This window comes from Eulemur rufifrons, chromosome 2 (genome assembly GCF_041146395.1).
Source record: "Eulemur rufifrons isolate Redbay chromosome 2, OSU_ERuf_1, whole genome shotgun sequence".
In the NCBI taxonomy this organism is placed as follows: Eukaryota; Metazoa; Chordata; class Mammalia; order Primates; family Lemuridae; genus Eulemur; species Eulemur rufifrons.
In genome coordinates this window covers 116,037,737-116,061,871 of record NC_090984.1, presented here as the reverse complement: position 1 = coordinate 116,061,871, position 24,135 = coordinate 116,037,737, and the positions used below count along the sequence as shown (strand labels likewise).

The 24,135-nt window shown below is 55.1% G+C and overlaps 2 protein-coding genes across 3 annotated transcripts in view; one reads left to right on the top strand and one right to left on the bottom strand.

Annotated features, from left to right (window-relative positions):
* The first annotated feature begins 1,102 nt into the window (after positions 1–1,102).
* ITPK1 (inositol-tetrakisphosphate 1-kinase) overlaps positions 1,103–24,135 on the top strand; it is a 160,200-nt gene continuing 137,167 nt past the window's right edge. Inside the window, exon 1 of one of the 2 annotated variants that reach the window (XM_069465245.1) lies at positions 1,103–1,341. In XM_069465245.1, the coding sequence (XP_069321346.1) occupies positions 1,247–1,341 (95 nt within the window). In that variant the 5' untranslated portion in view covers positions 1,103–1,246. The remainder of the gene's footprint in view (positions 1,342–24,135) is intronic. The other variant, XM_069465244.1, reaches the window with a different exon arrangement.
* LOC138380808 (large ribosomal subunit protein eL39-like) lies at positions 7,035–7,388 on the bottom strand. Its single transcript, XM_069465243.1, has one exon. It carries the CDS (start codon positions 7,365–7,367, stop codon positions 7,212–7,214), a length of 156 nt encoding a protein of 51 aa, XP_069321344.1. The 5' UTR covers positions 7,368–7,388; the 3' UTR covers positions 7,035–7,211.

Sequence of the window (24,135 nt, the reverse complement as noted above, 5' to 3'; positions counted from 1 at the left end):
ATGTTCCCCTACTGCCCCACAGAGCGTGGGCATAACCAGACCTCCATGGAAAGGGTCTCCTGGGGATGTCCCTCTTATTCTTGCCGCTTCTAGTCCCCTCTGCCCCCTCCATTGAAGGGGACCCAGAGTGTGAGTTGGTGGTCAATGTCCTTTGCCTGGGAAGGCCCCTGGGTGTTCACACCCCTCCCCAGGGGCCTCCATCCTGGGCTTGGGTCGACTTCCTCAAGGGAAGAGAGGAGATCTCCCTGAACGTCTCCGCCCCCCGCTTGCAGTTGCAATGAATTACCTTTAGGGGGCTGAACACTGCTGGGGGTACAGAGACCTCCAGCGGCTCGATCACCCCCAAAGAACAGGCAAGAAATGCCCACCTCGCGACTCCCTCCCCTCGCCCCTCCCAAAAGTAAAACCACTTGGGAAGGGCCGCCCTAAAAACACTCCTGCGTCCCCAACCCGTCGACGGAAACAAGCTCCCCGTAACTGCGAGGGGCGGCGCGGCGCCTTTAAGAGGCGGCGGGCGGCGCTGCCCCCTGGCGGCCACCCGGCCGCGAACCCTCGCGCCCTCGCGGCCCGCCGGGCTCCAGTGGCCGGCCGGCCGGGCCAGCGCGGGGCGGCGGCGGGGCCGGGCTCGGCGTGTGCGCGGGCGCTCGCCGCCGCCCTTCTCGGCGGGCTGCTTGCGAGGCCGAGGCCGAGGAGGAAGTGGCGGCGGCGGCGGGTGAGGACCACGGCGTCCGAGCCCGCCCGAGGGGCACGCGCCCGGCTCGGAACGGCCGAACGCGGCGCCCGGGGCGCGGGGGGTGGGACGCGGCGCGGGAGGGCGGAGGGAAGGAGGGCGCGGAGGCCGCCCGTCTGCCGCCGCCGGAGGCGCGTGGCTCGGGCCCGCGCGGCCGCAAGGAGGCGCGCCGGGCGGGGGCGGTGTCCGCGGAGGCCCGGCCCCCGCTGCAGCCCGCGGGCCGGGCGGCGAGGCGCTGGCGGGCAGACGGGCGGCGGGGGCGTGGGCGGCGGCGGCGTTGCGGGCGGCCCCGCGCGGCCCAGCCAGTGGCGTTCCGCGCTGAGCGCCGCTCCCTCCTCCCGGCCGCCCGCCGCGCCCCGCCCCTGCCCGCCCTCCCCGCAGGACTGCGCGCCCGGAGCCCCGTTCCGCGTCCCCGCCGCCGGGAGGAGGTGCCCGCACGCTCGCGGCGCGCGCCGGCCGCCAGACTCGGCCTGTGGGCGATTTCCTCCGGACCCAGGCTCCCGCCCGAGGAGGAAGATGCAGACCTTTCTGAAAGGGAAGAGGGTTGGCTACTGGCTGAGCGAGAAGAAAATCAAGAAGCTCAATTTCCAGGCCTTCGCCGAGCTGTGCAGGTAAGGAGGGACGCGGCTCCGGTGCCCGGGACCCCCGGCCTGAGCCCGGTCCAGCCTCAGCGGTTGTTTGGGGAGGTTAGAGCAAAACGGGAAGAAGCGGCGCGCGGGGAGACTGAGTCCCAATGGCCAGGTGGCTGTGGGCCGCCGGCTGTGTTCGAGGGCAGCGGTGGCCAGTACTGGCGACGAGGCTCGGACCGGGGCTCTCAGGTGCACTGGGACCCCGCTGAGAGGCCCCCAGCCGCCCGGGGCGCGGTGGGAGCGCTGCTGAAGGTTGACGGAGGGACCTGGGAAACCGGGGAATCCACGCTGTCGGCTAGAGGCTCAGGGGTACTTTTGGACCGGAGTGTTTATCTTCCTTCGTCCCCTTCCCTTTAGTGGAGAGGGGCACCAGCACTGTGGACCACCGACTACGTGCCCCGCGTGTGTTGGGCTCTGGAAGCTGTCATTGCATAGTACTGGGCTAAGCCCAGCTGAAGCGAGTGGCAATGCTTGGCATGTATGTGGTGATTTGCTGTCTCATTAGAGCCTCACAGCAGCCTTGCAAATTGGCCAGGGTGGTGATTCTGGGCCACGTGTCTGAGAAAAGGGGCTGATCAGCAGAGGGGTAGGGTCCCCCGCCTAGGGTCCCACGGCCAGGGAGTGGCCGGTGCATCGAAGGTGCTGGGAAGTGAATGTCTGTGGGATAGAATGGCCTTGCACCATCCAGGCTCTGCGCCCCCCTCCCACCATGTTGGTGCTCACGGTGGCTCTCTGGTGTTTAAGGGATCATATTCGTAATAAATTACAGAAGTACTGAGTCTTGGGTCAGGTAGGCGTTGGCTTGCTCCACAGCTGTGGCTTTGCTTCTGAGAAGCTGTTAGTTAAATCCAGTTCTCAATGAAAGCGTAAGAGAATCCAGCTCCAGAAGCCTTTTGCAAACTCCGGGTGGAAACCTTTTGTGATGCGGTGTCTCAGCTTGGTAGATTTGACTTTTGAAAATGGACCCTACTTGCATTTTAGTTCCTGTGGGTCCCCAGACATCTTGGAGAATTGAATAGTTGCGTTTCCTTATTCCCTGGTGTGCCCGGGGCCAGGGGCCAGTCTGAGCTGGCATGTGCAAGTGAGCTTGGCAGCACCTCTGTGTGCCTCATGCCTGTCCCAAGGGCCTGCTGCTCCTTTGCCCCGTGCAAGCCCCGCAGGCGCTCTTCTCCTTGCAGCTGCAGGGGTCAGCTTGCTTATTTTATAGTAGCTCCTGGTTCTGCATGTCTTGGTCTGGGGATGTGGTAGGCAGTCTTCTCCCAGGCCGGCATCCCTAGGAGAAAGCAGGCTTTTCACAGTAGGTAATGGAGAGTGCCTGGAATTCACAAGGAAATCAGGAGGAACTCGAGGCTAGAGCTTTGAAAATGGGTCCTAGGGCTTTGGAACATTACAGAAGGGGGCTTTGGAACATTACAGAAGGATACTCGAACATTGCACTGTGGATACACACACTTGTGGAAAGGACACCCTAGAGACTGAAGAAATTTGGAGAAGCCCCTTTGGCATGTTCTCGAAGTCTAGTTATGACGGGAGGCACTGGAGCTCCCCCTGCAGTCATATAAGACTTGGGAAATCCCAGTTAATACCTTGCACACTTTTTACTACTGTCTCTGTGTATTTTTGTCATCCCGTGTCTACAGCTAAAGCTTGAGGCTTGTCATTGGGTTGGTATGTTTTACTAGGTAATTAGGCAGCTCTAGCAAAACATTCCTTGCCAAGATGCACAACTAGGTCCAGTCCTCAGGCCAGACCTGCAGATCTGCTTGCTCTGTGGACCCCCTGCCTTTAAAGGGGTGGGAGGTTCAGGGCAAGCTATGGTGTCAGCCCTTCTGGGGAAAATTGCGAGTGTAGCATTAATTTCTCTGAAAGGGTGGTTGTGTTAAAAGAGTAGTTGCCGTCAAAATATTGGCCTCAAACAGGAGGTAAAAGACCTCTGGGCCATCCTGGAACCCCAGAAAACCCACTTTGTGTTTTCTTTAGAAAAGCTTTAGGTGTTTTGTCGCTTGAGCTTAAGAAGGAAAAGAAAACACCAAAAAGAGTTTTTCTGTTTCTTCTTTATTATAATACTTTCAGGGCAGTGCCCCCTGGTGGCCACATTTCTATAGTGGCTGCAAAATGCTCTAGCTGTTGAGCTGGTGACCACAGTGCCCTTTGCTGTTTTGCTTGGTGTGAATGCCAGTGTGATCTTAGTGACAGTGGGAATGCACATTGTCATGTTTTTGACATTCAGAATCTGGGGGGTGCAAGGCTTCTGTATTGATGGATGATGAATTGTCTATGAATTCCCTAATGAAAAAGTCCAGAAATGTTTGCAAGTGACTCGAGGCTCTGCTCTGAATGTTTGGGCTAGTGTCAGAGGATGGCCTGAATGGTCCAGTCTGGGATGAGTTGTTTAGTTGAATGTCAGGCCTCATAAAAATTGTAGAGCAGGAAGAGATGTTGGAGATCATCTCATCCAGCCCCTTTGTTTTACAGATGGGGAAGCAGGCACAAGAGGGGGCAGGTTCCATACTCTTGCTCTTTTCCTTTAATTTCCAGAATGGGTCCAACCTGGCGACCTCGAGATTTGCTCTGACAAAGTCTTTGTCCTTGGGCACCTCTAACAAGAAGGTGGACCCACTCATTATTTTCCCCGGGGTCCAGCTGCTGCTATGTAGTCCCCAGGGACACTTTCCTTGCAAGGCTGAGTCCCTCTGCAAGTGTGACGCCTTGTTCTCTGAGGGGGCAGTGCACCTGCGCGGCAACAGTAGGTGGTTGGAGCCAAGTCCTGGGAAGTGCCCACCTACGTTAGGTAGGCACAAGGGCCGGCCTTTTCAAATGAGTGCCCTGATGGGATGGGGCCTCCGGCTAGCCGACACATGGGCCTTCAAATCAGCGTGTGTTTTCAGTGTACTGTTTGTTCCTGGTGCTGTCCTCTGTTTCTTCCCCTCTCTGCGGGGACATGCCTCTGGTTGTGTTCTCTTCCACCCTTCTCACCTTCCTTCCCTCCCTAACCTGGGAGCAGCCTTGCAGTTCCCTCACACCCCGTTCTTGTGGCTTTTTCAAGATTCCCAGAAGGGGCTTCTTTGGGGGAGTGAAGAAATATAGTTGTTAGTTGGAAATACTAGGTGATTTTTAATTTAAGTGCCTGTTGGGGAATGCTGGCTGGGCTGGGCTCCCTTCGTTTGTGTTTTCTGTGCGTCTCCTCCAACTCCTTCTCTCTTTCCCCTTTGCTGTGGCTGAACCTACATTGCTGGAGGTGCTGAAAGAGGCACATGACTTCATGAAGCCTTTTGGTATGAAATGTGGATGGACCTCATCTGTCTTTACTGCAATAATAGCTGATTTTTAATGAGGTGCTTCCAAGTACGTCATCTCATTTAATCCTCCCAGCAACCCAGGGATGGAGGGACGGGGAAACTGAGGCTCGGGGAGTGTAAGGGATTTGCACAGCCAGTTAAAGAGCTTCCCTGAGTCCAGTCCTGAGGCCTCCACCGGAGAATGTGGCCCCCTTGTGTATTCAGTGTCTCTTTGCCGAGGTTCGGCCTGGGCCTCCAGGAGGCCCCCCAAACAGAAGAATGTCTGTGAAGTTGTCGCCTTTGAGAAACTCGGAGGCCAGCTGGGCTGACTTGGCTTGCAGGAAACGTGTTGATGGAGCAGTGTCAGACCGCGGTGTTGCACAGTTCCCTCAGAAGGGACTGAGGAGTTCGTTGATGTTCATGTTTACTGACCACCTTGTGATGTCCCAGCCTGGTGTTATGTGGCGGGTTGGGGTGCAGCGGGGCAGAGCCCCTGCCCTCATGGTGTGAGTGGTGTCAACAGTAAACTGGCCCGGGAGGCATAGCAGGGAAGTGCAGGCTGCAGCTGGGCCTGTCCCTTCCCCTGGGGCCCTCCATTTCTTTCTTTAAAATCGGGTCATCTTCAAGGTCCCTTTTTGCTGGAAGGCATAGCATTCTGGGCTGGAATTCTTCTGGGAGAGTGTGGGGGGTGGGGAGGAGGACCTTTTCCAGGATCAAGTGATGCCGGTCTGTGGGTGGGTATTCTTTTGTTTGTTTTAATGTCTGGATTTGCCACCATTTCGGGCATGCTGAGGTGGGAGGAGGTACTGACTTAGGTTTCCTTTGCAGCAATGCACAGGGAATATCTACAATTCAGCCTTGCAAATAAATACTTTCTACCAGCCTCCTAGGGAGCAAACTGCACTCCACATGGGAGGAAGCGTCCGTCTGGACACGAGTTGTCTGTTGATGGGACTACTCCTGATTGCAGGCCTGGCTCCACGCTGACTACCCATGTGACCTTGGGCACATTCTTTGCGTACTGTTGTGCTCTTGCTCATTGCGTGGAACGGTGTGTCTTGGAGAAATTCCACATCCCTGCTTCATTGGGAGGAAGTTTTGTGTCATTGCCTCATTTTTAACAAATGGCTGCACGGTCTACCTTTTAAAAGGATAGATTACATTTCTTCCCCTGGGATTGGCTTTTGCTGGCAGAGGCAGCATGGCAGGGCCCTTCCCTTGCCTGTGTGCACATTACTAGGTGAGTGAGTGCTGGGTCAAAGGGCATGGGAATCTTATAATACTTTTCAATACACTTTCTGAAACTGCTGACGAAGAGATTTCACTGTTTCAGTTCCAGTGACAGTGAATGGGAGGGCCTGTTACCCACACCCTTCCCAGCACCTGCACCCTCCCCAGCACGGCGCATGGACAGATACGTGGGTGAGAAATGATACTTTGGATTTGCTTTTCTTTCATGATACTGAGGTTGAGGAGGCTGGCTGCATTAGGTGGGCACGGGGCAGAGCAGGGCTCACCAGGCTGGGCACCCCTGTCCCCAACGATTAGGCCACCCTTCTTCCACTGGTTACATCTCCCATGTGGTTTAGGGGTGTTCAGTAAATACTTAGCGAAGTGCCTCATGAATGTAGTGTCTGAACAGTTGGATGTGAATAGGGTTCCTGCTCCCACTCATTTTGAATTCAGCTGGTAAGACAGCTTTTGAGGGAATGCTATAGTGCCTCCTTTTAAAAAAGTAATCTTCATTTTAGAAAGTGAATCATTCAGGAGCTGTGCGCCTCCTCCTCTCCTTTTATGATTTCTTGCCTCTGGCTGCTGGTTTGCCCTGGCGAGTACTGAAGGAGCTAGTTTTGCACAGGAAACATTCCTGGGGACCAGCCTGTCCAGATGTTCGTGGTGTTTTCCTCTGCCGTTGACGCTGCAGACCCATTGACTCTTCAGCAGCCGTCCTCATGCGGCCTGGGGTCACTCAGGGTGCTCTTGGAGCCCAAGCCCGCAACTGGCACTTGAGGCTTGTTCAGGTGGCCTGGGATCTTTCTGAGGGCTGTGTCCAGCTTCCTCTCTGCTCTCTTGTATGTTAGTGGCTCACGCCAGGCCCCGGAGGATAGCGAGAACCTGCTATGGCCCAGGCGCTACTGCGGATAGGAAAACTACCCTCCGAGATGGGTGGTGTGTCTCTTTGCTAGATGAGAACTCTAGAGCTCAGGGAGAGGCCAGGTGACCTGCTTGGTCACTCAGCTGTGAGCAGTAGATCTGGGATTCGCCCTTGAGGCTGGTTGACTCCTAAAACCATGCTGTTTCCATGCCTTTGTCTTGAAGGGGGAACATCCAGCCACCATTGGCTTCAGAAGGAAACCAAGTTCTTTTTTTTTTTTTTTTTTTTTAAATAAAAGGTCTCACATATTTATTACTGAACCAGCTTATTAGTACAGAGCATATAAACAAAGAGAAAAATCACTGTTCCCAATGAAATGCGTCTGTCCGGATATTAGTGACATTTCCAACATGATTTGGTAAGATGATAGTGACCTTGATACAGCATAAATATGTGTGCCATTATATCATGGGCAATCTTTATAGACCCAGCTTGGTTCTTCTCCAGTGTCTCCTCTTGGAATTGTACCTGATTTTATTGCCAGTCTTCATACGAATCCATTGGGGAATGGGACGATTTTGCTTCTGCTTTTTGGCTAGAAACCTCTTGATTCTATAAGTCTTGTGAGAAGACATGGCGAGGGAGAGTCAACGGGACAGAGCCCCAAGTTCTTTTCTGAGCATCCTCTGTGTGCAGTTGTTGGGTCCAGCTAGATGGTGGGTGGTGGAGATAGCAGTGCTTGGAGCAGGACACTTGCGCAGCTGGCTCAGATGACTGCGCAAGTCATTCTGCCTTCCTGAGCCTCTGCTCTTCCATCTGTAAAGTGGGTCTAGAACACCCACCCAAGGGCTAGGGAGCATGGCAGGTGCTTAATGAATGATAGGATTCCTCCTCACGGGGTGGGTGGGGGCACCTGCCCCTCTGCCCTCCCAAGGCTGGGGCAGGGTCTCTGACACATCTCTCGGGGGAGCCCCAGGCAGTCTTTTTCGGTGGGGGGGGTCTTCCAATGCCAGTGACCAGCTCACTGCTTCCTGGGTGGGTCAGGGTGTGGTAGGTGGGTGCCAGTGTGCAGGGAGAATGCTCCTGTGGCAGTTTCATTTTCATTTCTGCCTCACACCCTATTTCCATCCAGCAGTCGAGGGCTGGGCTGCAGAGGTGAGGAAACATCGGTTCCCCCCCTGGGGCCCTGTCCTAGTGCAGGTTCCTGGGCCTCCCCCTCCCCTGGAATGAATCTGGGATGGGCCCCTGCATCTTCTTTTTAAAAAGCACCCTATTCATTTCTTCACGCACTCACATGATGTGCAGTTATTGAGTGCCTGCTGCATGCTGGGTGCTCCTAGGTTCTGGGGATTGATACAGCAGTGAGCACTGCAGGGGCCCCTCGATCACTGGAGACAGCTTGGGGTCCTTCTGGGACAGTTGTTCAGCCACCAATCAGCTGCCAGGCAGCTCTTTCCCACAGTGTGCCAGGCTCGATGCCTCTTAGGATTCTAGGCTCATGAGTTTCTTTTCCTTTCCTTTTTAATTTTTTTTTTTTTTTTTTTTGAGACAGAGTTTCACTGTGTTGCTCAGGCTGGTCTTGAACTCGTGGGCTCAATCGATCCTCCTGCCTCAGCATCCCTAGGAGCTGGGATTACAGGTGTGCGCCACCACGCCCTGCTCATGGATTTCTTCATGAGGAATAGAGAGATGTGGGACTGTTGGTTTCTTTCTGGGTGAAATTTCATCTTCACTCTGCACCCCTTACCCATCTTACAGATGTGGAAATGAAGGCTCAGGAAGACGAGGTTAGCCCCAAGTTGTAGAGCTGGCAGGTGGGGCAGCTTGGATTGAATCCAGAAGTCCTAACATTCATCATGGGATCCTTGAAAAAAAAAAAGGAATTCTGGCCGTTCTGTCCGAGGGCTGTCGCTGCCTCCCTGTGGAAAGGTCTGGACAGTGGCAAGGGGTCCTGTCGGAAGGAAATTTTGCTTCCTGCAGAATCAGCTCCCAAGCACGCTTTTTCTCACCTTGACCTGGACATAGCCAAGCCTTGGCCTGTGCTCAGGGAGATTTGGGTACTCAGTCCCTTGCTGCTCCGGGGAGGGCTGAAGCTGCAGGGGAGGACAGTCCAGGCTCAAGCTTCTGGCCTTTGCCTATATATTGGGAAGTGTCCTTGCTGGTGAGGAATGTGCTCACAGGGGAGGTGACAGAGGCTGCCTGTAGCATGGATCAGGGCAGCAAATCCTCCTCCAAAAGTGCACGTAAGCCTTTGCTTAAGACTGCAGGGTCTGTCCTGCGCTGCATTATTTAAGCGGTGCAAGAACAGTTCAGCCCAGAAAGAAGTAACAGTGGCTCCTGTTAGGGAGCGCCAGCCCTGTGCCTGACGCAGCTCTGAGTGCTCACATATGGCTGTTTGAGGCTCTCAGTGCATTTGTGGAAACTGAGGCTCAGAGATGGTAAGTGACCTTCCCAGGGTTTCATAGCTGGTCACTCCTGGGGATTTGAACGTCAGTCCGTGTGGCTCCAGAGCCTGTACTCTTGACCATTACAGAGTTTTTTGGTTTTTATCTTTTTAAATGAAGGCAAAGATGGCTCTCTTTTGTATGAGTTCTTCTCCAGCTACCCACCCTCAGTGCCCTGTAGTCACTTTTCTCTTTTTCGTTTTCAATTTCATTTGGATGCATTGCTTGCCTGGAGAGTGTCCAGAAATTCAGAGGCTGACTCAGCTGACACCCAGTCAGGCTGGGGAGGCTAACAGTGGGACCCAGCCACCTGCTAGTGGCGTTGCTGTCCACCCTGTGGGTGCCGAGTTTGGGCCACCCAGTCTGTGAGGTGCTCTGTCCAGACAGCCTCAGCTGGATTCCCAGGCCCAGGTAGATCCTGCCAGGCTTCTTTCTTGAAATGCTCTGAGCCTGTATGGACAAGGCTATGTGGCCCACTCCCCTTGGAAGCTACTCTGTCCCCTCCTGGGGGTCACCTTGAAGACCTTGGAACTTTATCTACTGAAGTTAGAGGCCTAGAGAATTGTGGAAGCTCCTTAGAAAGACTCCAAAAGCCTAAGAGGCTCTTGGGAATATTCTCACTGGAGCAGACCCTTGGTCTCAGGCCGAGCAACTTAACCTCTCTGAGCCTTTAGTTATACTATACCAGCAGTATAGTTTTGCAAGTTGGTTGAGCTAAGGCACCGCAAGTCCTAAGCACAGAGAGCCAGGCCCTTGATAAGAGACACAGTAAATGTTCATTTGTCCTCTTGTTTAGAATTGGCCAACGAAGGTTGGTGGAGCTGTTTACCAGTTTATGTTTAAGTATCCCTTCTATCTGGGAAGAAGATAGGACAAGAGAGGAACGCAGTTCAGAAGCCTCTTGGTGGGTCTGGGTTGGATTCCATGTGAGTCCATAGGGACAGCGTGTGTCTTGCCCAGTGGTTGGATTTGAACCCAGCCTCTTACTAGATGGGTGACCCTGGGTGCATTTTGGTTCCTCTCTGGGCTTTAATTTCCTCCTCAGTAAGAGCTGACTTTGTGCTGTGCATGGGAGGGACGCAGCACACATGAACCTCCCTCCTTCCTTGTGGAGGCCAGAGACCATCTCTGGAAGGAAGAAGGGCAGGGCTGCCCCTCACTCATCTGTGTCAGACAGGTGACATCAGAGTAAACCTCCTCTGTGGGGTGAGGTGCAGAGATTAATGATCTCAGAGGAATAATTTTCTAAAACCTTTGAGCCGGAAGGTGTGTTTGCAGATGAGGATTTGCAGCCCAGAGCGGCTGGCCTTGCAGGTTCATGCACACAGTGACTAGGCCTGACAGCGTGGAGCCCACAAGTGCACCTCCTGGCCTCAGGGAACCTCAAGGAGTGCGAGGCAGGGTCTGTTCTGTTCTGGGCCATCTTTGGTGGACCCGATCTCTGGCCTGGATGAGTTGCTTTTGTCGATGGGTCCAAATGGTCAGTAACTGCCCCCCATCCCAGTGGTCTTTTCTAGCCCTGCCAGGAGTGTTGAAGGAGCCAATTCGTTGGATTTGGGGTGCTCTTCTGGGAAGGGTGGGGGAGTGGGCGGGTGCCCCCTTCCCTGAGGTGGCCATGGGTCATGGACAGTTCTGTGGGTGCCTCTGTATCAGCGATGGGCTGGGCCTCTCCGGATGTGAGACCTTGTGGACCGGGCTCTATTCCTGCAAATGTTTCCCTTGCTGTGCCCTCCTGTCCGCTCTCTGTTAACCAACAGGTGTAGTGAGTTGTTGGGATGAGGGTATGATCTGAGCAGAAAATTGCTTGTATGTCTTGATTCCTAACAAGTGTGATGGGTTCTGACCGAAACCTCAGTGCCGACTGGATTCAGTAACAAAGGGGATATATTGGCTCCTATGAGCGTCAAATCCATGGGGTCTTCTGGCTGTAGCTCTAAGTGGATTCAGGGGCTCAAGTGATGGTCCTTAGGACCTGGTGTCTCTCTGCTTCCCTGGTCTCTTCCATGTTGGCCTCATTCTCAGGCTCTTGTGGTGCAAGGTGAGTCCTCACAACCGACCTTCATTCAGGCACTGCGAGTTCCTTAGGGGTGTTACCTGTTTGCTCTGCATTACCACCCTCTGAGGGTGTGTGTTTTTAGAAGGGTTAAATAACTTGCCTGGGGTCACACAGCCTGTGGGTGGCAGAGCTGGGATCAGACCTGTGCAGGTTGGCTCCAGGGCCTCAGGGATGCGGGCTCATTCAGATGCCTGATTTGTCGGCCTGGGCCACGTGCCTGCCCCTGAATCAGTTGCTGGGGCTGGCAGTGCAGGGTGTCCCATTCCCTGCCACGTGGTCTGGGCGTGGGCAGGATGGATCCCCAAAAGGAAGCTGGGGGACTGTGCCCCGGAGGCAGTGGGATGGATGTTAGGCAGCCGGGGAGGGGGAGGTGCCGGTGCCCCCTGGTTCTGGGCTCCAGTGGCTGATGGGGGTGGGAGCTGCTCTCCACCAGCTTCCAGCTCTGGACTGGGATTGCAGGGACCCAGGATGGGGGCCCGAGGGCTCACAAACACGTTCTCCAGGGCCAGGATGCTGTTCTCCAGAGGGGAGTGAAGAGCGTCCCCAAGGACTTGCCTACCCCCCTGCTAGGTGCCTCTGCTTGGTGTTCAGCGTTCTCCCAGGCAGCTAGACAGGAGTGCCTGTGGGGAGCTCCGGAAAGGGTCTGCTCCAAGCCTTCTCCTTTGCTGTGGCCGCTGTGGACAGCCCTGAAGTAGCTTCTCAGGCCTTGCCTTGCTCCTCAGATAAACCTACCTCTGGTCTATTCCCATGGCCAGTCTGCCACAGGCAGATTCAGGGGGTCCTGGGCCCAGTGGCCAGGTGGTTGGGCCTCTGGAGAAAGGGCTGATGTCCTCCTGTGTGTGGGGTGGGGTTTTGTGGGGCCCTGGGGAAGGCTGCCCTGCAGTCCAGGGAGAAGGATCATGTCCTCCCTGCCCCACTGTGGCTGTGCAGAACCTTGGTGTGTTGCCACTGAAGTGTTGTGGAATGAAACAATCTTGTGTTATGTAAACACAATTAGCCAGTTGCTGTCTGGCCCTGTCCTGCTTGGGGAGAGCTGAGTCGGTGTCTTTCTGCCAGGATCCCGGGGGATTCTGTGAGCCAGGAGCAGCTGTCAACTATCGATTGGAGGTCGATGGAGATGGAGGGAAGCGTTGGTCCAGTGAGGGCCACTGACCTGTCCAGGACACTCAGCTCTGAGGCACAGAGCCAGGTCCCAGGGCCTCCCGCTGCTGAGCAGACCTGGTGGAAACTGCGGGGGTTATTTCCACCTGGAAGGGGAGAGGAAGTGGCGGCGAGTGGCTGCTCGCCACACACCCAGGCCGTTCCGTACATCAGGTCCCCGGTCCCAAGGGCCTTGGGTAAAGGGGCAGAGGGGTGGACCAGAGGCTGGGGGAAGGCTCAGGGAGGTGGGGCCTGCTTAGGGATTTGGGTCTGTCATGGTTCCTTTTTGGAACCAGTGGGGGAAGTGAATAGAGGGCTTACTCAGAGCCCCTTGCCCTAGGCTTGCTAACCCCTGCTAGGTGCCTCTGCTTGGTGTTCCAGAATTCTCAGAGGCAATGGGGCTCTTTGATGGCACTGCCCCAGAGGTGGCTAGGCAGAGGCAGTGCTGGGGGGGAGCTCTGGAGGGGAGGCTGCTCCGGGCCCTCCGCTTTGCCGTGGCCACCGTGGACAGCCCTGAAGGAGCTTCTTGGGCCTTTTGGAGCTGCACAGGTGGCAGGAGTGGGGATCGGAGAGCCCGTTTGGCTGTATGGCCCAGCATTGTGGTCCCCATTTGAGGGCCCCCAGCTCAGAGGCCCCGGGAATGAGTCTGTGACCATTGCTTCCGGTTTAGCTGATGGGGCTGCCGTTTGGACCTGAGCTGTGGGGTTGGACAACTAAGAACCTCGGGGAAGGACCTCGGGTCTCTTAGGTGAGGCTGTGAGGAGGGGTCAGTTCCGTTTGTCAGCTGATGAAACAGCACTGCAAACAGAAACCAACTTCAGAAGGCTTGGTGACTTGACCCATGAAGTTCCATGCGGGCTCTCCCCGGCAGGTTCTTGACTGACTTGTGAATAGTACTAAAAAGCTTTTGTTAAAAAGTAATGCTGTACATGATCAAAAATCTAAGCTGGGCTTGGTGGTGTGTGCCTGTAGTCCCAGCTACTCGGGAGGCTGAGGTGGGAGGATCACTTGAGCCCAGTTCAAGGCCAGCCTGGGCAGCATAGCAAGACCCCATATCTTAAAAAAAAAAAACAAAACCCAAACAGCAAATTATACCAAAGGCATATGGTATTAAACAAAGGGAGTCTCCTTCATACTCAACCCCCAGTCCCCAGAGGCAGAGACGTACATTGTCACCTTCTTGTGCGTTTTCTTGGACATGTGGTTTGTATAAGCAGCTGTGTATGAGAGGACACACACATATGATGGCTCTCCTACACTTTTTATTCAGTAAAACTTGTAGATGATTCTGTAGCTACACTAACTTTGAAACTATCAGTGTGCCTCCCCAGAAAATAATATGTAAATATAACTTTACTTCTCTGTTCTAGTAAAACCCCAGACTTGTAAAAGACCCTTTGTTAGTCACTTCTTCGGTTCTAGGCCTACCCCAGAGCTCACGGTTTCCCTTTTCTCTTGTCTTGGTCAGCTTGGCTGCTGTGACAAATACTGCAGACTGGGTGGCTTAAACAACAGACATTTATCTCTCTCAGTTCTGGAGGCTGCAAGTTCCAAAGTCAAGGTGCTGGCAGATTTGGCTCCTGGTGAGGGCTCTCTTCACAGCTTGCAAACATCTGCCTTCTTGCTCTGTGCCACACGGTGGGAAGAGAGTGCTCTTTTCTCTTCCTCTTCTTATAAGGGTGCTAATCCTATCACAGGGGCCCCACCTTCACGACCTTCATCTAACCTTCATCTAACCCTAATTACCTCCCAGGGGCCTCAATTCCTAATACCATCACATTGGGGATTAGGGTTTCAATCTCTGAATTTTAGGGGGACACAAAGGTTCAGTCCATAGCATCCCCCTGGAGTGCAGAGGTTGTACAGCACGAGCTGCCATCCCCACATGGCTAGGCTGGGAGGGGCTTCATTCAACATGCGCAGGCCCCTCTGTCTCCTGCCCTACATGCGTGTGGCCCCGATATGGGTGCTGTCTGGGAAGGAGGCCATCAGGTGTGCTGGCCTGAGTCCACTACAGGGCTTCTGAAGCCCGCCCAGCACCCAGGGCATGTGACTGAGCCTTGGACAGGTGAGGGGCCTCTCTGTCCTCATCTGTAAACTGGAAGTATCAGCACCCAGTCGTGGGGAGGGTTGGGGGATCAGAGGAGGTGCAGACTGAATTGGCAGAGGTGGTTTCTAGCAGATGATGGCTGGTCTGATTATAGTTTACCCTCTTTTCAAAACTTTTTTTTTTTTTTTTTTTCTGGCTGGAGATGCATTTTAGAGCTGATCATCATTTCTGATCTCAAACCTGGTCAGAGGGAGGGGCTGCTGGTGTGGTCCCTTACTCTGGGAAGGCCGGATCTTGGTTGAGATGCCTCACCCAGCTCTCTTCCCTGCCTCTGCCAGCTGGGCTGGGGGTTTGGGGTCTGGGGAGGGTCCTCTCCACAGCTCAGCCAAGCCCAGATTTCCTCAGCTGCCTTCCATGGCTTCCAGCAAAGCCCCCAGCCCCACCTGCTTCTGGGAAGGGCCCCCCACCTCACACGGAGCCCAGCTGCAGGAAATGGGAGGTTGTCATCTTTTCCCTGAAGTTCTGGGTCCTCTGTAAAGACAATTTCACAGCATGAAGGCAAAATCTGAAGAGAGAAATCATCCCTTTACCCCTACCCGGCGACATTTCCTTTTTGTTTATTCTCTTCCCTTTTTGTATGTACCAGTCACAAAGTTGAAATCCTTGTACACGTAGCATTTTGGCCTTCAAGGAATCCTCCCGCCTCAGCCTCCCAAGTAGCTGGGATTACAGGCGTGAGCCACTGAGCCTGGCTACACGTAGCATTTTGATTTCTGCTTTCTGCACATAGTGTTGTGGTGTAAACAAGTTGTCCCATGTTTATACAGTCTTTAGAATGTTCTTTTTAAAATTTAATTTGTATGAACTTTTTTATTGTGAACATTTCTAACACATACAAAAGAAAGAGTAATAAAATGAACACCCACTCCCTCCTCAGTACCAAGTGTTAACATTATTAACTCATGGCTGTTCTTGTTTTGTTTAGTTCCTCCATACTATTTTGAGGCAAATCCCAGACATAATTTTGTATGTAAATACTTCGGTATGATCTTTAAAAGCTAAGGACTTAAAAAATATCCCAAGGCCATTATCACACCTGAAAATGAACCATAGAGAATGATCATTTTAGATTGCTACAGAATAGATCTATTGAATGTCTGTGCTGTGATTTAATGAGCGATAATCTTATTATTGAATGTCTAGATTATTTCCAGTTTCTTGCTGGTGTAGATAACGCTGCATTGGACATCTTTGTGAAGATAAATGTCTTCTATCCCTTTCTGATGTAAATAAGAGTTTTCCATTAGTGTAAGTAAGAGTTTTCATCAGTTATTGTGCATAGCAAACCGTCCTAAACCTGGTGGCTTAGAGCAGTGCACAGTTCTGTGGGCTCAGCTGGGCAGTTCTGGTCCAGGCGGGGCTCCCTTGTATATCTCCAGCCAACTGTGGGTCAGTGTGGGGTCTCTGCTGCTGGGACTTGGTCTTTGGTTAACTGGGGCCGTGGGGCCGTGGGGGTGACCAGCCTGGCGTCTCCTCCTCCTTCAGGCTGCTCAGGCTTGTTTCTGTCCAGGAGGCGGGGTCTGAGAGAAAGTGGATGTTTTCAAGGCCTCTGGAGGCCTGATCTCTCCCCCACAGTTCTCGGGCCAAAGCAAGATCGAAGACTAGCCAGATTCAAGGGGTGAAAAATGAACTTCACCTCTTGATGGGAGCGGCAAAGTCATTGCAAAAGACACAGGTCCAGGGAGCGGTCAATGACTGGGAGCATCTCTGCACACTGTGAGACCTGGCTCAGGTGCATCATCAGGCAGCCCATGCACTCTTCCTCATTAATAGCTGGCAGGTGCCCATCTAGAGCTGGGCATGGTTTGAGGTGGAAAAGTCAGGTCCTAGATTTGAGGCCCCTGGGGTGTCATTCTTGAACGGACTCCATGAGGAATGACTGTCCATCCGTCAGAAGGCTTTCCCAGTGCCCACTGTGTGCTGGTTCAAGCCAGATATTCCCAGTCCTGGCCCTCCAGGAGTGTAGCCTCTGCTCAGGGAGAAGAGGCTCAACTGGGTGACCAACCAGGGGACTCATTGGGCAGCGTCATGCTGGGTGGGTGGGTGTTTTGTTCCTGGTTTGGGGCCTGGTGATACCTGTGTGTGACACCCCCATGTTGAGCTTCATTTTCCTCAGCTAGAGGAGGAAGAAGTTAGAACATAGGAGCCCCCCAAATCTAGAACATTCCAACTTGAAGAGCCCTTGGGATTTTCAGTGAAGAAAACTTGGGTGACTCCCCAGCCAGGACCAGCTCCTGTGCTCTCTTCCCTGCTCTCTTCTTCCTCGCGTGCTGCTGGTGGCCTGTGTCATTTCCAGATTTCGTCCAGACCTGAAATTTCCCGTTGGTCTGCTCGTGCGTTTCTTCACTAGAAGGACCCCTGCGTTCCCGTAGTAGAGCTATTTGTTTACAGGCCTCTGCTGGCGTCCCTCCACGCCAGGCCTCGTGGTGAATGTGGCCGAGCGGTGGCCAAGATGGACGAGGCCTTGTCATTGGGAGCTTTAATCTGTGGGGGGCTGGGGGTCAGGTGAACAGACATATCAACCAGTTAGTTAAAGGGGTAATTTCATCTGGGATCAGGAAGTGAAGCTAGAGTGGTGCTATGAAGGGGTCTGGGGACTGTCCCCAGGTGGTCAGAGCAAGTCTTTCCCAAGGAGGGACCTGTGGCTGCCACTCCACAGGTCAGAGAGGAGTTAGCTGGAAAGCTGGGCTGGAGCACCTCAGGCAGGGGGAAGAGCAAGTTCAAGGCCCCGAGGTGCTTGGGAGGGAGCCCGGGAGCTTGGTGTGTTTGTGGAGCAGCAGCAGGAGGGTGGCTGGGGCAAGGCCTGGGAGGGGAGGGCGGTGGGGAGGCAGGCGGGGCCGGATTCCTCAGTGCTTTCCAGGCCGTGGCCTGCAGTTTGAGTTTTATTTTATGTGAGAGGGGAGGGCAAGGCTCCCATCAGCTTACCCAATGGAATAGTCCTTGAACATCGGTGACCCTTTTAAAATCTCTGGGCAGTGCTGATGAGGTACCCAGGCCTGTCTGTGCATATTACCCCCTGATGATGTTAAACAAAAGGCATCGCTCCCAGCACCCCTGGGGCCATGCTCAGCCCTCGGAGGTGGGTGTGACTACTGTGCCCCAGAACAGGCAGTTCTCCCGGCCTGGAGGACACGGCCTGCGGGCACAAGAGTGCCTGTGTACTCACAGCGCAGCCTGGCTCCGCGGACGTCCGTTGTTTCCCTTCCCACCAGCTGCCTGCCACAGCGCCCAGAAGCTGGTGTTAGAATAGGAGCGACCTGGGTTTAAACCGAGCTCCATGGCATGGGGCAAGTTGAGCTTCTTTGAGCCTCACTTTCTACATCTATAGGATAAACAAAGCACTTCTTAACTTTCACAGTTGGTGTGCCAGTTGAAATAATAAGTGTGAAGCCCCATAGTTCACTGCCTGTCACGTTTGTTTCTTTACAGGTATTACAAATATCCCATCATAGGTCCCTGATCAATGTTCTGGGTTTTAGACACCATACTAGGTGCTGGGAACACAGAGCTCCCCCGCACCCCAGGAGCTCAGCTGGTGGGGAGATGGAAAGAGAGAAGAGTTAAAGTGTTAGACAGGCTGTGCTCAAGGAACCATGTGGGTTTCTCTCTCTGGGAAGATTGAGGAAGGCTTCTTGCTAGTGATGACCCTGCAGCGGTGTCTCTGAGGACAGAAGGAGCTCATTGGGCAGACAAGTATGGATTTAAGGTCGTCCAGGTAGCAAGTGAGCACCTGCGAAGGTGTGATGCTGTGAGGTCAGGGATCCTCCAAACAGGGACTCTGGGCGTGTGGGGTCGGTGCACATGGGTGGCTGTGGGGAGCCACTAAAGCCTGGGGTAAGAGTTTCTAGAAAGCAGCCAGAGGGGCTTTGGGGAAGGAGAACCCATTGATTGCCTGTGACCCCCACAGATCTTGTTCCCACTCTGAATGGCAGGTGTGGATGACGTGTGCACCGAGTGGTTACGAGAGGAGCCTGGAGGTGGGCTCCCTGGCTTGGATCCTGGCTGTCCCTCTGGGAAGCTAGGTGGCCTTGGGAGGTCATTGCGTGTCCCTAAGCTTCAGTTGGGGATACTGTGGTCCCTGCTTCTCAGTGCTGGTGTGAGGGGAGAAGAGGTGTCCGTGTAGAGTGCTTAGCACAGTGCAGGCGAACACTGGACACCGTGATGGTTTAAACTGGCTCCCGGGGGCCGAGTCCAGCTGACAGCCTCATGCTGATTGAGCTACAGCAGTGGTATGTGCCCTGGAGCTACCTGCTGGTCTGTGTGGGCCCCCGTAGGCTGGCCTCGGGGATGTCCCCTCTAAGCCTCCTTTGAGCTGTGGGCACAGATGAGTTTTTGGAGCAGGTTGGCAGTGATAAAGTCCTGCTGCTTGTTTCCTGTCTTTCTCATTCTGAAGTGGCCCACAGAGCAGCCACCTGCCAATGTCTGTCCTCCAGTCCCCTGCACTGGCTGTCCTTTCCTCCCCAAAGGACTGCAGAGGGAGGAGAGAGGAGCAAACCGCACATGTCCTCAGGTGGAGTTATCTCTCCACTCACAGAGGTTCAGTCACCTCTGCTGGACTGCACAGATGTGGTGCTGGGATGGCGCCAGACCCTCCGTCCTCCTGGGAGGGGTGCAGCTGGGGCGGTGGGGGGCAGGCGGGAGCTTCCCAGGAGCTGAGGGAAGTTCAACTGCCTGGAGCGCGACATTCTGGGTGGAGGCTCAGGTCGAGGCCAGGTCTCACAGGATCCTGTAAACCATCATCGTGGGAGTTTGTGCTGCGGGGAGGAGGTTGGATCAGAGGCAGCAGTGCTGGGGCCAGGGTTCCCTGGGGGGTGGGGTGGGGGAGGCTGTGATTGTGCAGGCTGTGGTGGTCCAGCTCGGTGGTCCTCAACCTTTTTGGCACCAGGGAGCGGTTTCATGGAAGACAATTTTTCCGTGGACCGGGTTAGGGGATTGAAGGGGGGATGGTTTCGGGATGATTCAAGGGCATTACATTTATTGTGCGGTCAAACCTCTCTGCTAATGATGATCTGCATTTGCAGCCTCTCCCCAGCGCCAGCATCACCGCCTCAGCTCCACCTCAGATCAGGTCTGCAGCCTGGGTGTTGGGGGCTGTAGGTCTAGTTGGTGCAGTGGCAGGGGAGTGGACTGATGGCCTGATCATGAGCACCTCGATACTCGGGGTGTGGTTGGGGCAGGTGACCTCAGCACCCCTGGGAGTTTGTGAGAACTGCAGCATCTCCGCACACCCCAGAGCCGTGGACCCAGAGCCTGTATTTTAACACGATCCCTGGAGGTGCTGGTGCACATTGCACATACACATTTGAGAGCGCGGGTTTAAAAACCTGCCCCACCCCTGAGTGTGGGGTGAGCCAGGGAAGGAGGAATACAGAACTCACCACGTGGGGAAGTGCAGGTTGCGGGCGTTGGGGAAGAGGAGAGGATGTTGGAGCATGGGGCGGGGTATACCTCTGCATCACCCCTCCCCAGGGGCAGCTTGAGGACCAGAACATTTAATGCAGAAGGCTGAAAACGGCCGGGCTGGTTGCGCTGAGGGCAGGAGCTGGGCGAAGCAGGGAGCGTGTGCACCCCACCTCTGCCTGTGGGGGCCCCGGGACCCGGTGGACCTAATCCTTTGTGACATGCCTCTGTGAGGGTGGGTTGTGTCTACCCCAGGGAGTTGGGTATCTGTTGTTGACAGCGAATGGGTGTCGGGCCTGCATGTGCCTGGCCGTGGTAATAGAACAGAGTCCTGTCTTTTTGAGCTGCCATTCTGGTGGGGGGACAGGTGGTGACGAGTATGTGGAGAGTGAGAGCTGGAGGATCATCGTGAGGATGGAGTGAAGCAGCAGCCAGAAATGCCAGCTGGGTGTCAGCCAGACCCTGGCGAGATGTTCCTTTGGGGAAAGATTGTTGTCATGATCTGGGGACCTTGGGAGGCAAGTGCCCAGGTGAGGGACTCTGTGGCTGCTGGGCGGCTTGCCTGGGACTGGGGAGTTTAGCTGAGGCAGGGAGCTCGCCCTTCCAGCCCAGCCCCCTGGTGTTCTGGCCAATCTGGAGTCTCCAGTGCACTGAGGCTGGGGGTTGGGGAGGCCCTGGCTACGATGGGATGGAAGGTTGGCTGGCCCGGTTGGCACCAGTCAGGACCACATGCCTAGCTTTGGCTGGGTTCACCTTGCAGGCTCTGGCTTTCAGCTGTGCCCAGAGGCGTCCCTGGCCTCTACCCACTGGGTGCCAGAACCACCCTGCTCCCCAGTTGTGATGGCCAGGAATGTCCCCAGGTATTTCCAGATACCCCGTGAGGGGCACAGTCACTCAGTTGAGGACCAGAGCCGGCTAAAGGCTCTTCCTCATTTCTTTCTGGTTCCCGGCCTGGCTTTGTTGCCACCCAGCCAGGGTTGTTTCCAGGCAGTGGGTCAGGCCCACTTTGGTGGCCAGCTTGCTGTCCTTGCGTACACACGTCAGGCCCTGCGTGGTCATGTGCTCCCAGGTGCTCACTGTGGCCTGGAAGTCAGAGCGCTTGGGTTCTTGATCCAGGCTCCTGTGGTACCAAGTAAGGACCTTGAGTGTGTGGGCCAGGAGGCCTGGCCGGAAAATCACGGCTCTCTTAGTCCCCTGTTGGGGACCCTGAACCTGTCCCTTTGCCTCTCTGAACCTTGATTTTTCTCCTCCTTGAAATGGGGCTTCAGTAGCCCTTCCATGGGGTGCTGGTGAGGATTGGGGATGCCCCCCACTACCACCTACTGCTAGGTTGTCGTGGGTACCTGGTGACAGTTTGTTATTTTCCTCCAACTTTTTTTTTTTTTTTGAGACAGAGTCTGGCTCTGTTGCCCTGGGTAGAGTGCCATGGCATCATTGTAGCTCACTGCAGCCTCAAACTCCTGGGCTCAAGCGATCCTCCTGCCTCAGCCTTCCGAGTAGCTGGGACTACAGGTGCGTGTCACCACGCCCAGCTGATTTTTCTATTTTTAGTAGAGACAGAGTCTCGCTCTTACTCAGGCTGGGCTCGAACTCCTGAACTCAGGCAATCCTCCTGCCTCGGCCTCCCAGAGTGCTAGGATTAGAGGCGTGGGCCACCGCAGCCAGCCTCCCCCTGACTTTCCTGTGATCTCAGATAAGTCCCTCTCAGTTCTGGGGCCTGGTTCCCTGAGGTGAAGGGCCTCAGCTAGAAGGAGCCCCTGGGGAAAGAGGGGAGTAATGGAGGCTGGCTGCCCAGCTGGAGCCCAGACCTGGGTCCTGAGGAGGGCCAGGGTGCATACGGGCCTACGGCGCTGCCCAGCAAGGACCAGGGTTATGAGAGCATAGAATTCGGACTCAGGCAGAGCTAGGCTTGCTTCCCTTCTCTTCCTGGACTAGTTGAATGGAGCCTTTCTGAGCTTTAGGTTCCATATCCGAGGAAGAGGCCATTGTTGTTGCAAGGGTGAAATGTGAAGAGGAGGAGGAGGAGTGGAGGTGTGGTGACGCTGACTGGATGCTCCCTGTGTGCCAGCCTTCACTCAATCCCGAGTTATACACACGGCCACGCCCACTTTACAGATGGGAAAACCGAGGCATAGGGTACAGCACCCGGCCCCTGTGCAGTGAGTGAAGCTGTCCTTGTTGTTATTAACTGGTTGCTCTTGGCATTTGAGTGTGAACATCAAAGACCCAAAAGATTAAAAAAGAAAGGGAGAAAGAAGCAAGATGTGCCTGGGGCCTTCATGGAGAGAGCCCTGAGCCAGATGTGGAGGGAAGCAGGGCTGCTTCCACGCTGGGTTTCCTGGGCTGGTGCTTTCCCTGGGCATCTGGAAGCGCTTCTCGGGGAGCTGTCTGGCCCTGGCGCCTTTGTTGGCTCCGTTATTTTTTGCCTGCAGGGGCCTGAGCAATCTGTGCTGACTATAATCACACTGACGCTGTAATCACACTGCAAGGGGCACTTGAAATTATATCTGCATTTGGGAAGCTAATTTTAAAGAACATTTTTCCTTCACAATTATATGCAATCAGCCAGCCAGCGTTATTGGGTATTCTCTTTTCCCTCCTCAGCTGAGAGACCATCTGCTTTCCTCCTCCTGCCTTTCCTTCCAGCACACAGCAAGCCGCCTCCCTGGGAGAGGGACCACCAGCCGTCGGCTGGAGGCCCCAGTGGAACCGTTTCATGGGGACCGCCAGGGAGGGGGACGAGGGAGAGGAGAAGGGGAGGAGGATGATTGGAGGTGCAGGTTGGTGGAGAAGGGGATGGAACATGATGTTTCAGCTTGGACATTGGAGTAGCTGGGACTCTTGTGTGGAGGCGAGTGACAGAAAACCCAGTTCAGATGAGTTTAAGCAAAAAGAGAATTTCTTGGCCCAGGTAATCAAACTGGCACAAGAACAGTCCCAGTCCCTCGGTCCCCAGATGTCCCTGCCATCCCTGGAGGTCCGTGAGAAAGCCAGTCACCAGGAGGAAGGGCTTCCAGTGCTGCGGTGGGGACAAGGGGTGTGGCGCTCCAGATGGGCCCACTGCGTGGGCGGGTGAAAGCCTGGCCTGTGGGGGGGCCCGGAGGCAGGTGTAGCTGGGGCAGACGATGGGGCTCCCTGGACGGGGAGGGGGTACCTGTTGCCGAGTCCTGAAGGCTGGAGGGTGAGGGAAGCCCAGAAGGATGTGATTGGGCCAGAGGTGGTGAGGTGATGAGCCACGTTTTATTGTAGATGTAGAAGGTGGAGGTGGGCATGCAGGGACAGCAGGGAGGCCGCCTGGTGGCCTTCAGGACAGAGGCTGTTCCTCTCGGGGAGCAGGAGACTGGCCTTTGCCGCCACTCAAGCATTCTTCCCTTCTGGCTGGAATTAGGTATTCCTCTTTTTGGCGTTTTCACTTCTGCCCAGGGCCCTGGCTCCTTGGCTTTGATTTGGTGACGGCTGTGACCCCCTGCATGGGGCTGTGAGGGATTATTCCAGCTGTTTAGGGCCTGTTGCCATGGCTCCCAGCTGCAGAGCCTGGCAGAATCCAGAGGCCCCCAGGAAGGAGGTGGGGGCATGTGCCCGCCTGCCTGGAGCTGGCCTTGGAGCTTGACTTTGGCACTGGGGCACTCTGAGGCCCCAGGCTCATTCTCACCTCCTCCAGAGGCCCAGCTAGCCTACCATTCTCCTGAGCTGCAGTCCTGTGACCCTGCCGATTTCTCTCTCTCATTGGTAGGTTCAGAAACCTTGAGAGGTGGGGTGGGGCTCCTGAGATATTTGCCCTGGAGCCTTCTGCACTGATCCGTCTCCTCCCCGGGGCATCTGGCATTTGCTTGAATCCCTCCTGCCACAGGGCGCTCACCACCTGCCTTGGCATTCTTCCTTTGGAAGCTGGGAGCCTCTTCCAGTGGTTGCGCTGCAAGCTGCTTCCTAGGGAGGGTTCCTTCTGCTCAGAAGGTTTGACACTGTGGTCAGGAGGAGCTGTCAACCCTGCGCAGCGGGGAGCAGCAGGACACCAGCTCCCTGCTTCTGGGCCAGGGGTGACCCGGAGTGTGTCCAGTTCACAGGGCCCTGAGGTGCCTGAGGCCAGCTGTGCCCCTCAGGAAATGCATCCTGGGCCTTTCACTGTGGTCCCTCTCCGGGGCTGCTCCTTAGGTTTTGGGGCCCCTGGGGCAGTGACACCCACCCCCCAGCCTCCTAGGGTCAAGGATCCAAGGGAGGATTTCAGCCCACACTTGGGGCAGCTGGTGGGTGGG

Bases quoted from the DNA above. Each gene is read 5' to 3' on its own strand.
- LOC138380808 (XM_069465243.1), bottom strand. From the start codon at position 7,367: ATGTCTTCTCACAAGACTTATAGAATCAAGAGGTTTCTAGCCAAAAAG.